General features: G+C 46.6%; 1 protein-coding gene across 1 annotated transcript in view; it reads left to right on the forward strand.

Moving 5' to 3' along the window:
- Nucleotides 1-13,924, forward strand: part of GGA1 (golgi associated, gamma adaptin ear containing, ARF binding protein 1) — a 21,852-nt gene extending 7,928 nt beyond the window's left edge. The window contains 15 exon segments of the mRNA XM_018574563.1: nt 2,964-3,044; nt 3,209-3,346; nt 3,428-3,509; nt 3,714-3,821; nt 3,899-4,060; nt 4,916-5,005; nt 5,307-5,431; nt 5,634-5,748; nt 7,789-7,865; nt 8,058-8,192; nt 8,548-8,909; nt 11,460-11,644; nt 11,819-11,988; nt 12,070-12,180; nt 13,577-13,924. Coding sequence (XP_018430065.1) covers nt 2,964-3,044; nt 3,209-3,346; nt 3,428-3,509; nt 3,714-3,821; nt 3,899-4,060; nt 4,916-5,005; nt 5,307-5,431; nt 5,634-5,748; nt 7,789-7,865; nt 8,058-8,192; nt 8,548-8,909; nt 11,460-11,644; nt 11,819-11,988; nt 12,070-12,180; nt 13,577-13,687 — 2,052 coding nt within the window. The 3' untranslated portion in view covers nt 13,688-13,924.
- Nucleotides 13,925-14,474: the final 550 nt, after the last annotated feature.

Below are 14,474 nucleotides of genomic sequence, written 5' to 3' on the forward strand. Positions count from 1 at the left end.
TTGTGATGGTGGTCCTCTGTTATTCCTCAGTCATTGTGATGGTGGTCCTCTGTTATTCCTCAGTCATTGTGATGGTGGTCCTCTGTTATTCCTCAGTCATTGTGATGGTGGTCCTCTGTTATTCCTCAGTCATTGTGATGGTGGTCCTCCTGTTATTCCTCAGTTATTGTGATGATGGTCCTCTGTTATTCCTCAGTCATTGTGATGGTGGTCCTCTGTTATTCCTCAGTCATTGTGATGATGATCCTCTGTTTCTCCTCAGTACCTCGGTACACGCTCTCCAGAAAGAGTGAAGCAGAAGATTTTGGAGTTGCTGTACAGTTGGACATTGGGGCTCCCCAATGAAGTGAAGATTGCAGAGGCCTACCAGATGCTGAAGAAACAAGGTCAGCTGATAAATAATAATGGCACTCTGAGTTCAGCCCCCTGACAAGACGCCATGTCACCATCTTTTTCTTTTTAGGGATTTTAAAGGAAGACCCCAAATTGCCAGAAGAAGCAATGATACCACCTCTTCCACCAAGACCTAAGAATGCTATTTTTGATGATGATGAGAAATCCAAGGTAATTATTACAGTTCAGGACATGATGACGTTTTTCTCTCACTCCCATAGAAGAGACTTATTATATGTAAAGTCTGAATTCCTGTAGTTAGCCTGGTATCAGTTTTGTATGGTCCAGTGTCTGCACTTAGTTACCCTCCCACTACCTTGACAGGTTTGTTGCCAGGCCCGGGAATTCTCTGTTCAACCTGATTAATGCCTTAGGGTGATGAGGTCAGGCTCCTGGTGGGCTCTCTGTAGGCCAGGGGTGCCCAAATTTTTTCCTCTGGAGATCTACTTTTCAAATGACGAGCTCAATGAGATCGACCAGCGAAAAAACACCATTATTTAGAAAACAAGCACATTAAAATCGCTACTGGGACTACTGCCTCTCTCTCTGGGCCGGTTCAAACCACAAAAGCCGAACGCTCTGGAATGCAAGCCTGCCTTTTCCCTGCGTTCAGGGGCGTGGCGGTGCATTGAAGTCAGTGGCACCACAGCCATGCCCCTTGCACGCCGTTTATCACCCGCACCTGGAACGCAGGCACATCAGTGCCTGCGTTCCGGTCCAGTGCGATCTGCAAAAATGCTGCAAGCATGATTTTTTCTGGTTGCACTGGAATGGAACGCAAGCACTGATGTGCCTGCATCCCAGGTGCGGGCGATTGCACGGTGGGCAGGGGTCTTGGCAGCTTTGACATTGACCTCAATGCAGCACCACGCACCTCCCACAGGGAGCCGGTCGGCTTGCATTGCAGAGGCCGAACGCTCTGGAACGCAGACTTTGTGGTGTGAACTGGCCCTCTCTTGGCTGTCTCTTCTCTCGCTCTTGGCTGTCTCTCTTCTCTCTCGCTCTGCTATCTCTCTTCTCTGCTCTCTTCTCTGCTCTCTTCTGGCTGTCTTTTCTTACATGCACTCCAGCAGCTTACTGGGTCTCCTCTGAGGTGTGGTGTCCGGTCCTTCCGTGGTGCTCGTGTGGCCAAATGTGCAGACTGGGAGAGGTATCCCGCCTATGGCGTCTTGACGAATTCAGCCGCACGAGCACCGTGGGATGACAGAACACAGGTCAGTGAGCCGATCGCGATCTACCAGTGTTCGCTTTGCGATCGACCGGTAGATCACAATCGACCTAATGGGCGCCCCTGCTGTAGGCCCTCCTGGATTGTCCTGACCTTCTGTCTCAATGACTGATTTACTATCCTGCTTCTCAGATGCTGACTTTAACAACTTGACTGTGATAGCCCAGACCTTGAGAGACAGAGATCTACCAGACTCTGTCATCCATATGCTTTTCAAGGCTTGCCACACTACAGACTTTTATCAGTGCACCCCTTGTATGGCCAAAGGTATGATCAGTAGATGAAAACTAGACAAGGAAACCAAACCATGAGTAACCCTAATGGTCTGCTTGGGAAAACTAGCCCTAAGAGGGAGGGGGGGGGGGGGGTCTTTTGGTTAAACACAATCCCACAAGATATACAGTATATAAAAAGGCAAGAACATAGAATATAGCCTTGGAGCCATAGGAGGGTGAGAAACACCATCATTCAAATAGCTTATGGCTGGCTGGATGGAGAATCCAGAGAGGATACATGAGGCCCAAGTAGAGTGTTGCCGAGTAAGACGTTCCTTCTCGTTTCAAAGGAAACATATTGGGAGTCTATCATTGTGTTACAACTTGGAGTTACATTTGGAGCATATTTGGCAAGGAGTATGTAGTATCTGGTTATTAATACTCAAATACAGACATTCATCATTTAAGATTTTAGCATAACTGATATGCAAATGAGACCTTGAATAAATTCCAGTCAACGGGCAGGTTTGGTCCTAGAAAGCTATTACAATTGCATAAAGGCTAGCAACGAATTTATTACAGGCATTTATATAGCAATAATTGACATAGTGCTTTGCATAATGTAGATTCATATCAGTCCCTGCCCTCAAGGTGAGCAGAAACATGCACCGATTCGCTCACTTCCCGATCATCTCCCTGCAGAGAGTGGTGACTGTCAGTGACCGCTCCCCACAGGGATTCCCCCCCCCCCCCTCTCTGATCCTCCAGCGATGAGTGGAGGACTGAACGGGGGAGGGGGTGGGCACAGCTGGCTCTGCCTCTAGATAGGCAGAGCTAGCTGTCACTCACACAGCTGGGTGGATCACGACAGTATTGTCGGTATCCGTCCCGGCTGCGGCGCTCTCAGTATATAGTGAGCAATAGCGAGCTATATACTGAGCTTTGGGTCACGGGAGGAGGTTAGTATATGTCCTCCCGTGACCCTAAAGAACTATGAGGAAAACCACTTACCCCATAGTTCTCTTTAAGTCACTGTGCTGAACTTGTGTTCTATCCAGACCTGGTAATGACCTTTTAGTGTTGCCACAAACAAGTTATTTAAACAGTCTCTGTCCTCTTTCTGGCAGATGTTGGCGCGCCTGTTGAAGAGCACTCACCCTGAAGATTTACGAGCTGCCAACAAGCTCATTAAAGAAATGGTGCAAGAGGTAAGCAGTAATGAGCACAGACAACTTGGAGTTAGTGGTTGTGTTCCTTTGCAATTCATACAACAGCCATCTTAAAGTATTGAATTCTACATGTGTGGAATTATATATTGTAGTCGAGATTCAGGAAGAATGTATAACGCATTCTGCTTCCTTACTTTTGGCAGGATCAGAAACGCATGGAGAAAATATCCAAGCGTGTAAATGCTATAGAAGAGGTAAATAACAATGTGAAGCTCCTGGGTGAGATGTTGAATACGTACAGAGCTGGACAATCATCTGAGGGAAGTGAAGACTTAATGAAGGTGAGCAATGTGGGATCACACCAGGCATCGCCCAACTGACAATACCTTTTACCATGACTTGTTTTCCTCTTCATTGGGCAGGAGCTGTACCAGAAATGTGAGAAGATGAGGCCTACACTTTTCCGTTTGGCCAGTGACACAGAAGACAATGATGAGGCCTTAGGTAAGAAGCCTTTGGGGAATTATTTCATACTTGGAGATCTGCTTGTCTATTTCTGACTGACCAAGAGCAAATGATCATAAGTGCTGAGTGGTGAAAAACTTTGGAAAATGTTGGCTTTTGGCTTTTTTGAATTTGTAAACAATAAGAGATCTTGTGACTGAATATCCTAAATCCACATCAGTAACATTCTTGTTTTTTTTCAAGCGGAAATTTTACAGGCTAATGACAGCTTAACACAGGTTATAAATACTTATCGCCAGCTGGTGAAAGGGGAAGAAATCAATGGAGAGACGTCTTCCAACAATATGCCAGGTGAGCAGAGATTGCACTTCTTACTAGTCTGTCTGAGTGATGTCAGATCTCTACATGAATATCTTGTCCTCTTTCAGCCAGTTCTTCTGCTCTGCTGGATCTGTCAGGACTGGATATGGCATCTACAGCAGCGCCTTCATACCCCTCTGTTCCAGCCCAGCCCCTGCCATATTCTTCCAGTGCCCCTTCATCAGCCTCCACATCATTATCGCTGCTTGATGATGAGCTCATGTCACTTGGTAAGGAACCTAACTTATCTGAAACATTTTGACTGTCTCCTCTGAACCCTAATACAAGTGCCAACTACCTGGAACAACATTGTTGTAGAAACAATACCCAAAGCACTACACAAGACCTTTGCTTCAGCCATGACTTTTTATTCTTCTGGCCTCAATCCAGGCAGGAGGTGAAGTGAGTCCACTGCTAATGCTCGTCAGGAAATCTGGCACCTGCACAATTCTCCACCCAGAGACATTGCAGTCACATTTTGGTTTACTCCAGCTTTTACTGTGTTTGCCATTTTTTTTGCTGCTCTTCCTCTCTGAGTGTAGGTAATCAGGAATTTCTCTTGGCTTTGAAACTGGTGTTGCCAGATCATACAAGCAATAAGGAATGTGGACTTCCGCACTACAGGAGTATTTGAATAAAATATCAAATTCCTGAGCAAATAATAGTGTCCCCTCCAAAGCTTCATTACCAGTTTTAACTGGATTGTTGCTTTAATTCTGGGCCTGTTCTTACCTCTGCTCATTATCATCCATCACACATTTTCTTTAAATGTAGCCCAACACTAAGAGGCTAATTTATCATTTAGGAATTGACTATGCTCCTCAGCTTTATTTGGTGGCAGGAATGCTGTGCAAACAGTATTCGGCCAAACTAGGTCTGGGTGCAAGATTTGTTAATCGGCCCCTATCTGTTCACGGTTGCAGGCATGGCATCAAAATGTGGCCAGTGCTATAATTATGTGCCCCAATTCCAGTAAAACACACATTCCAACAAAAGAGAAAAAAATATAAGTCATAGCTTTTCCTGTGATCATTAATGGCTCTAAAACCTACAGTTCATTTCTCATGTCTGCTCTTATCGCTTAGGTTTAAATGACCCTGCACCTCCTGTACAGGCTTCAGACACGTCTTCATGGAACAATTTTCAGGTAATAGAGATGACTCCCTCCATGAATAGTCTGTGACCCCCATACAGAGATGACTCCCTCCATGAATAGTCTGTGACCCCCCATACAGAGATGACTCTCTCCATGAATAGTCTGTGACCCCCCATACAGGGATGACTCCATCCATGAATAGTCTGTGACCCCCCATACAGAGATGACTCCCTCCATGAATAGTCTGTGACCCCCATACAGAGATGACTCCATCCATGAATAGTCTGTGACCCCCCATACAGAGATGACTCTCTCCATGAATAGTCTGTGACCACCATACAGAGATGACTCTCCATGAATAGTCTGTGACCCCCATACAGCAAGGGGGGGCACCAATAGTGGGGCGCAAGAGCTGGAGTCGGAGGGGCCAGGGGGCCCAGCTGGAGACTCAACTACCACAATGGCACCATTTGATCTGGGGGATCCTGGTGCCGGCAGCTCTAAGGTAAGAGAGGGGGAGTTCCCCATTTCCTTTACCGGTTATTTCTCAGTGTTTGGGGGCATGAGAAATGGGGTTGACACAAGTTGGAAGATTGCTGTTTTTTTAACGGTGTCATTTTTGTTTTGCAGAAAACAACTGCAGCAAATCAATCTGGCAATAAGAATTGTGCACAATGCTGTGTAAAGTTTTTCCCCACATCCAAAAGACCCTGTGCCAGTCTTGCATTAGAAAACGGGTCAAGGATGAATCTTCCTGCATGTTTAAAAATCTGATGGATTCCATGCGAGAAGAAATTGTCAACCCTTCAGTCATTCCGCACGGTGATACAGGATGCAGATATGACTGGTAGCCATGCGGTGGCAGTTCCTTCATGTTCTGGGCCGCACGTTCCCCTTCAAGCGGCCTCACAGCCGAGTAGTGTATCTGAGAGGGCTGCTACCGTTTCGGATTCTTCTCCAAAGGGGGATCCTGGTGCTAGCAGCTCTAAGGTAGGACAGGGGTTAACAGATCACCAACCTATCACAGACTACCACATGAATGAATATGGGAGTAGCCTGCAGTACACATCCCTTGCTCTAGTAAGATTCCATATAGCAGCACCTTCTCCAGCCTCTGTCTTTGTAAAGTGCTACACAATCTGTTGGCACTATATAAATCCTGTATTATAATAATACAATAACAAGAAATACAACAATACAGAGCTGTGTAGGCCATGGTGAACTGATTCAGCTGCTGATTTCCTCCATTTCACTAATTCCTATGGTAAGAATTTCTTGCAGTGTTTTGTCTCTCTGCCCCTTTAAATGGATGATGTTGCCTTTTTGCATTTGGTGTCTTCGTGGAGGCCAATCCATCATGGAAGCCTGATTCCCCCATTTGGGTTGCAGTTTCTGTGGAAGCTGAAAACTCTGGTGGAGATTTCCACCCTCTGGAATCGCCAAGGGCCCGTACACCTGCTAGTGTGTTGCTCTGCCATTCGTTTCAGTGGCACCCCAACGCACTAAGGGAATGCACATATATTGCAATGCTTGGTAACGGACTATCATGCATGTGGTTAGCTGTGTTGGTAGAAACAGCTTATATCTGTTTTCTGGTCAATTGTGGTGTCCATGAAGGCGCTGCCTTATCACAACACAATACACTGGCTTGTGTGAATGGGCCTCCAGAGGTGTAATAAGCTGTGATTGGTTTCAGCTCATCAACAATCAAAGTTGTCCTTTAATTATAGCTGAATATGTATGAAATAGAACGTTGGTGTTATGTGGATGAAGGTTTGAGAGCTGCTATTATGGAGGATTATTCTTGCTTGAAGTATAGCACAGGACATTGGCAGATTCGGAGATGACTGGGTAATATGCAGGTATCAGGTCATTGAACCCTAGCTCTAAGTTATGAAGAGCCTCAAATAACCCTCAAGTTGTTTTTGCTGGTGTCCTCAGGCGCTAGAGGTCTCCTCTCCACTGACGAAGAAGTGTAGCTAGTTACTTCGTTACTGTGATTCTTCTAACAATTTTTTTCCTCTGGCTCCATGTGACCAGAGCTGCGACTTTACAGTTTCCAGATCAGTGCGCCAAGGCAACAGCCTCAGGGACTTTACCCAGACCACGCTGGATAGAAGACACAAGGCCGGCCTGTAATATTGCTTCGTTCACTGAAACCTGCATTAGACACCCACCTTGGCACATGGTGAAGCACATTGGGTTAGACACAGAGTGCTTTACAGGTCCAGGGCAGTGGTATATTCACAACGATGTGACCCCGACCTTGAAGACTCTCTTGGGGCTAACCTTGACTGCAGTGAGTAAAGCTGAGGGTCAGAGGGGCCCCCCTTCCCTGGTACAGAAATCTGATGCTGCTTGGTGGGTGAGTCTCTGACCCTGTCCCTTCCCGGGTACCCCTGGCCTTAGGCATAGGCGCTGCTGGCCCTTTAAATGCATGCCCTGGGCACTTGACTCTAACCCACTGACTATGGACCCTGGCCTGGATTAAGGTTTTAAATTGCCATTTGGGCTAGTACTGTATCTTGTCCCTGACCTAACATCTGAACTGCTCTATGGATCTTCCATATGGCCTTATCTAGAGCTATGCCCACTGGATGGAACACGGACCAGCGGGACTTATTACCAAACTTATGGAACTCTCGGGAAGACATTTTGTGTGCCATGTTTGGATGGCACTACTTAGTCTGAACTGCTTCCCTCACACAATAGGCTCCCTGCAGAGATAACTACATCTTCCTCCATGATGAGCCTGCTGACACCTTGATAATCCCTTTTTTTGCCACCTCAATTACTTTTTTTGGGATGGATCTCTGATATGATCGAGGGCACAAGCATAGTTCCCTTCTCTTTCCCCTTCAGAGTCGCTTTCGGACACTACCATGACTACTACCTTATTGCCAGATGATGGGGAGGAGGCGGAAGGTGTGAAAGAAGATGTGCATTCTTCCTCAGACTGATGTCTCCTCTTAGGAGGATCTGCCTACTGCTACTCTGCCCCAAAGATTGCATGACACCATTTCAATGCATATAGATGAGGAGAGAGAATGTGTAGCCAATGAACCTTCTATGCAGGATCACCCTAAGTTCACCGCTATGGATTCCCCTAAAGTGTTTTTCTACGTTTGCAGCCAAATTGGGTTAACACCGACTTTATATTTGTTGCATCTTGCCGGCCTACAAGATGCGCCTGGAGGAGGATTGCCTTTATGGGAGATTGTCTCTTTGAAGAGTATTTGGACGCCTTCCTCAAGAAGATTGCTGTGGTAAGAGCACACACTTACCCAGCAAGTGGAAGGCCAAGGTTCCCCGTAGTGAGTCTTCCTCCGCTTTGGCCAGAAAGAGCTCCTTTTATCCCTCCCAGGGGTCTACATCCACAGCGAATCAGGGCTCCCAGTTCAAACACAAGCCCTGGATCCCTATGTCTTTAAGGCCTACCTAATTCCACCTTAAAATGAGATGGCATCTCCACTGTCACAAGTGGGGGGGATGTCTGTTGGTCTTTGGAGTCAAGACATCCAGAATCTTTGGATACACAACAGTTTTCCAGGATTACAAACGAGTTTATATCCAGCCCCCCATGCTTGATTTATGCCTTCCAATCTGCTCACATCCCACCAGTGGAAAGAAGTCATTGAACCTCTTCTCCTGAGGGACCAGGATAAAGGATTTTACTCCAATATGTTAACAGTTCCAAAACCAAGCGGGGGAAGGGAACATCCTGGATTAGAAGTCTCTAAACAAGTTTATGTGGATCCGCAAATTCTGAAAGGAATTGGCCCATTTTGTCATTGTCTTGCTTCGGTGGACAACAAGGATGCCTACCAGCGTGTACCAATCTTCCCTCCTCATCAACACTTCCTGCGCTTTGCTTTGGGGGAAGTGTGCTTCAAATGTGTGGCACTTCCCTTTGGCCTCCACTGCCCCACGACTATTTCCAAAGGTCTTAGCTACTGTCCTTGTGATCTCAAGGTGTCCACATTGTGGGGCACATGGATGACCTCCTGCTGAAGTTCCAGCTCAAATAGAATCTGAGGACTGATATCCACAAGATGATTCAAATGCTGCAGTATTTCAGGTAGATACTGAACCTCCAGGAATCGATGCCGGATCCCACTCACTGTCTAGTCTTCTCCTGGAAAACAGCCAGGCCCAGATGTTTCTGCCTTCTGATTAAAGTTTTGTCTTTGCAGTTGCAGACCCTACAAGCCAAGGACCAGCCCTCTGCAAGATTATGCATTAGGGTCCTGGGTCTTCGAGGTAGCACCATATGCCCTATTCCACACTAGACCACTGCAACTGAGCATTCTTGTTGTGTAGGACAAATAGACTTAGGGGTCTATTCACAAAGCTGCCGAGGGCAGCCGAGTGAATGACGATCAGAAGTGAAGTGAGCCGAACACTGTTCGGCTATTCACTTCAGGCTGGTACGGCTGATTTCAGACGTATATCGGCTGAAATCAGCCGTACATGGGCTCGCTTCGTGTGGATTCGGATCAGCCGAACATGCTTAGCATGTTCGGCTGACCCGAAGAGATCGCCCCATGCATCTGCTGGTAAAGGACTTTATGCAAGGGGCCGCTCGTGTCATCACCTAGGTGCCCTACAAGGGCGCTGTGGGAATTTAGTCTGGCACTTTCATGTCTCCATTTAGCTCCCTTTGAACCTGTCAGGGATATATCATAGACAGATTTTACATGTAAGGTGATTTTCTTTGCTGCTATCACCTCTGCTAGGTCAGTTTCTGAATTGCTGCATGGTCATGCAAGGAACTGCTCCCTGTTCTTCACAGTGATAAGGTTGTTCTCAGGCATAGGGAGGCCTTTCTGCCTCAGGTGGTGTCCTTGTTTCATCTTAATTAGGACTGTGTCCTTTCTTTGTTATTCCAGTGTGGTCTCTCGCCACTGCTTAGATGTGGTTTGAGCTGTCCCAGGTTTATTTCTCAGCAACAGTTTCGTTTAGAGAATCGGAATGTCAATTTGTCCTTCCTGAAGAACCCGGCAGAAGGCTCCCCTGCATGTTTTTTATTTGTTTTTATTAATCTTTTTTTAATTTGTAGCCTTTTTTATTTTAGTTTAACTTTATTTTTTTTAAACTTATTTTATTTTTTACTTCTCTGGAGAAAGTTCTCTATCAGGTCCTCCTCTGTTGATTGACAGTGGGTGGGTGCAATAGCCAGCCTGCTATTGAATTTTGAAATATCCAATAGCAGGCTGGGTATGGCTCCCAGCCTGTAGATGCAGAGGAGGCCTGGGGGCGGGGCAGAGGAGGAACGGGGCGGCAGCGCAGGTACAGGGGGCAGCGGGGGAATGCAGTCACAGCGGTCTCTCCTCCCCACTGGTGCCGGCTGCAGTGGTCTGTGTCCCCGCTGCCTCTGCCGACACAGGCGGGGAGAGCAGCAGGGTTTGAAAGGGACACAGACCGCTGCAGCCAGCACCAGCGAGGAGGAGAATGGAGGAGCAGAGCGACAGCAACTAATCGATGATGAGAATCGTTGCCAACGATTCTCATTATCGATTATAATTGATTTAGTTGTTGCATCCCTACGTGATATAAAAAGTCATTTTAACCAAAACCGTACTTAACCGTGCTAAGAAGCAGTCAGGTGACTGTGCTGACCAATAAGTGCTCACAATGTGCAAGTGAAATTTAAAATCCATAGTGCAGGGCTGCACTGGACGGCAGTATGGGGTACAGATAGTACACTCATACCGGTGTAGGGGAAGGACCGTTTGCCGAATGGTAAGTATAGCAGGCTGCTACAAGTGATCTGGGCAGGTGTACAGCCGCCCTGATCACTTGAACAAAACAAGTGGTGGCTTCCCTGCTCTACATTTAGCCCTGCTTGCCCACAGCAGAGCTAAATGTAGAAAAAAAACAACTGCCTGGCGGAACTTCATGTCCCTGGCATCCGGCGATTGTGCACCCCTGTGGGCCTTTTGGTATCAGGCCTCTGCTATTCAGATTTGTAATGTTCTCACCTGGATTTACCACGTTTTACCCAGGTGGGTGTTCGGGCCTCTGTTGATCCTAGTTTCGGCCGTAAGGTGCTATAGACGGCTGTCTAAATTGGGGTTCCCCCTTTGTTTTGTGGTCCTGTTGGCTGTGTTGCCAACCCCTCCGTTCTATTGTTGGGGATGTCCCAGTTGTCTAGGAGTCTGCCTGTGTCATGAACTGTATAGACTGAACAGTAAAAAACATTTCTTGGAGTAGGCACAGGAGTAGGAGAGGTTAGATGAGGGTCCTCACAGCTCTGTACTGTGTTCAAGTCGCCTGGTGATACAGGCATAGTACCCAGTTGTATATGATTTGCCTGTGCCTTGACCCCCTGGCTGTGCCTTCCCCATAGTACCCAGTTGTATATGAATTGCCTGTGCCTTCCCCATAGTACCCAGTTGTATATGAATTGCCTGTGCCTTCCCCATAGTACCCAGTTGTATATGAATTGCCTGTGCCTTGTACTGTATTTTACTGCTAAGTCACAAATCCTGTTATATAATTTCGGATCATCTATTTTTATTTTTTATTTTAAGGGACAAAACCCAACACAAGCCCACACTGAGAGATCTGCAGAGTAAAACGAGCTCTACTCTTCCACAGCCGCCCGCTGGTCTGGGAAACGTTTCTTCTGTTGGAGTAGAACAGCCAGCCCCGTCCCCGGTGAAGAACGACATCTCTCTCACCAATGTCACTGTACCTCTGGAATCCATCAAACCCAGTACGGAATGTATTTTGATGTATCAGCATGTCATGTTGGATAATGTGTTCTGGACTTCCTCAGACCAGTTACATAAGAGTGCTTCAAATATGAAATGTCTGTCTGACCCCATACAAATGGATTACTCTGCATACAAGAGGTTTCTGTGTCTCATATATTGTTTTGTGTCTTTAGGTTGCATCCTCCCAGTCACTGTGTATGACCAACGCAGCTTTCGGGTCCTCTTCCACTTTGCTCAGGACAGTCCTCCAGGCAGGCCTGATATCCTGGTGGTTGTGATCTCCATGCTGAGTACAGCTCCTCTCTCCGTCACTGGAATTAGTTTTCAGGCTGCTGTGCCCAAGGTTGTTAACATTGCAATCTAACATCCCATCCCCCATCCCATCTTTTTTCCAAGTATCTCATCTTTTTTTCTGTTTTTAAAGGCAATGAAGGTAAAATTGCAACCAGCAACTGGCAGCGAACTTCCTGCATTCAACCCCATTCTACCCCCAACTGCTATCACTCAGGTGCTGCTGCTGGCCAACCCCACCCAGGTAAGTTACTAAGATGATCCTTAAAGGCTAAGTTCACCTTTTGCAAAAATGAAAGAAATGCATATTTGATAATATAACAAAAAATATGCTTTTTCTTTCATTTTTGTATTCAAGCTTGGAAAGCCTTGCAACTGCGATCACTCAATAAGGGCTGCAAAGCTCAGGCTTCTGTCCTTCTCTCCCCGGCAGAGCTCCATACTGAGGTACGGAGTTTCAGTTAGGAGAGATGGGGGAAGTACAGCTAGACTCATACAGGTCATACAGCATCCAGCCGTCCTGAAGTGGGGGGGCGTTTGCATTTACGTAAAAAATAATCTAAATGTGCATATAAGACGAACTGGCCCGTCCTTACGAACATGCTGCAGACCCGCCGAACATCGTACGATGATCGGCGGGATTTCAAACATGTTCGTAAGTTTAAAGTCGTGCGCCCGCACAGTAGTAGAGGTCGCACGGTTTCCACACACCTTACGATAATCGTACGATCGCGGGATTTCCCGCCATTATCGTAAGGTGTGAGGGGACCTTAACTGTACACCAGTACGGAGCTCTGCCTGGGAGAGAAGGCCAGAAGCCTGAGCTCTGCAGTGATCACCGTTGCAAGGCTTTCCAGGCTTGAATGAAAGAAATGCATTTTTTTTGTTATATTATCAAATATGCATTTCTTTCATTTTTGCAAAAAGTAAACTTAGCCTTTAAGGTTAACCCTTACACTGCAGGATCCTAATGTACAGTACGATCCATATGACATTGACATCACTACCTAATGACCTCTCATCTGAATGAAATTAAGCTCCACCTTTATCAGATACAGTGCCACTAACATGAGAATCACCATCACTACATCTTGACTCATCATCCATTATAAGGTGCACTATCACTACTTCCCCACTGTGCAAAACACCTGAACCATTGACTCCAGTACAGGGTACACTGTCACCACTGCCTGGTGTATTATCACTGATACAAGGTACACTGTAACCACTGCCTGGTGTATTATAACTGATACAAGGTACACTGTCAGCACTGCCTGGTGTATTATAACTGATACAAGGTACACTGTCAGCACTGCCTGGTGTATTATAACTGATACAAGGTACACTGTCACCATCATCAAGCACAGTGCCTCCAGTTTAGGATACAGGAGGACCCCCGGCCCCCTCCCCCCCGCTGCCTATTAAGAATCAATCCAGCAGACCCATCTTAGGCTTTTCCTACTTTTATTGGTGAATGGCCACCTATCAGAGAGATGAATGATGCAGAAGAGCCACAGAAATCTGACATTTTCATACACATTACAACACGTCTTTATGTATCTGTATCATTCTGTGTAACCTGTGTGTGTGTGTGTCTCTCTCTCTCTCCCTCCCTCCCTCTCTCCCCCCTCCTCCCTCTCTCCCCCCTCCCTCTCTCCCTCTAACTCACCTACACACAAGGAGATGAGAGCTTTGATGAGATGGGAGATGTGGAAGATTTTCCACCCCGGGAGAAGTGGGGACATCTTTAGGCGGCAACAGAATATTGTGCATTGCAGACTACAGGCCTCCTCCTCCTCTCCTATGAGGCAGGCCAACCTTAAAGAAGGATCCGGCTACAACTGCACTACAAATCATTCTGGATGTGCTCCTTTCCAAAGCTCTCGTAGGTTTTCTGTGTTTGGGAAGTCCATTTCATTCTACCTGTGACATTCTGCTTATCCTGCTGCTATGGACGGCTCTGATTAAATAATCTTTATTTCTTTTTTTTTTGTCTTCCACTAAGTGAAGGAGTGTATCATTGTAGCCTAGCAGAGGTCGGCACTGCCAACTCATCACTTCTGGGGTAAAAACCTCCATCCATTGTCCTTTTATGTGCAGTACAGATGGAGCAGGAGTTGGGTGCACATGGTGTTGTCAGAGATAAGTTATTTTAGGTGGAGTTGTCCTTTTAAAACTAGTTACTGTGTAATATTTCACGTCAGGCCCAACTGCAGTGACTTCCTGTATGAAGCCGTGTTTGCTGCTCACCACTTCCTGCATTCACTGTGCTGCTATACACACACCACATCCCCTTCTGTAGTGAGTCACGGCTTGCAGGGATACAGTCTGTGGGGTACCGTGTGGGGTGTTCTGACTCTGCAGGGTGCTTCAAGCAGTGATAAAACTGGGGAAGGCCCCACAATCCGCTTACTGAACAGCTGAAATCATTGGGGCAAAAAGAGACTCGTGCCTCTCTGCTCTTGTAATGTCAGCTGTCTGCAGGTATACTGTGCGGTGCTAGTCAGGGATTATTGGAATATTTGTAGAGGAAGCTGC

This window comes from Nanorana parkeri, unplaced genomic scaffold (assembly GCF_000935625.1).
Source record: "Nanorana parkeri isolate BGI_ZX_2015 unplaced genomic scaffold, ASM93562v1 scaffold3045, whole genome shotgun sequence".
Classification (NCBI taxonomy): domain Eukaryota; kingdom Metazoa; phylum Chordata; class Amphibia; order Anura; family Dicroglossidae; genus Nanorana; species Nanorana parkeri.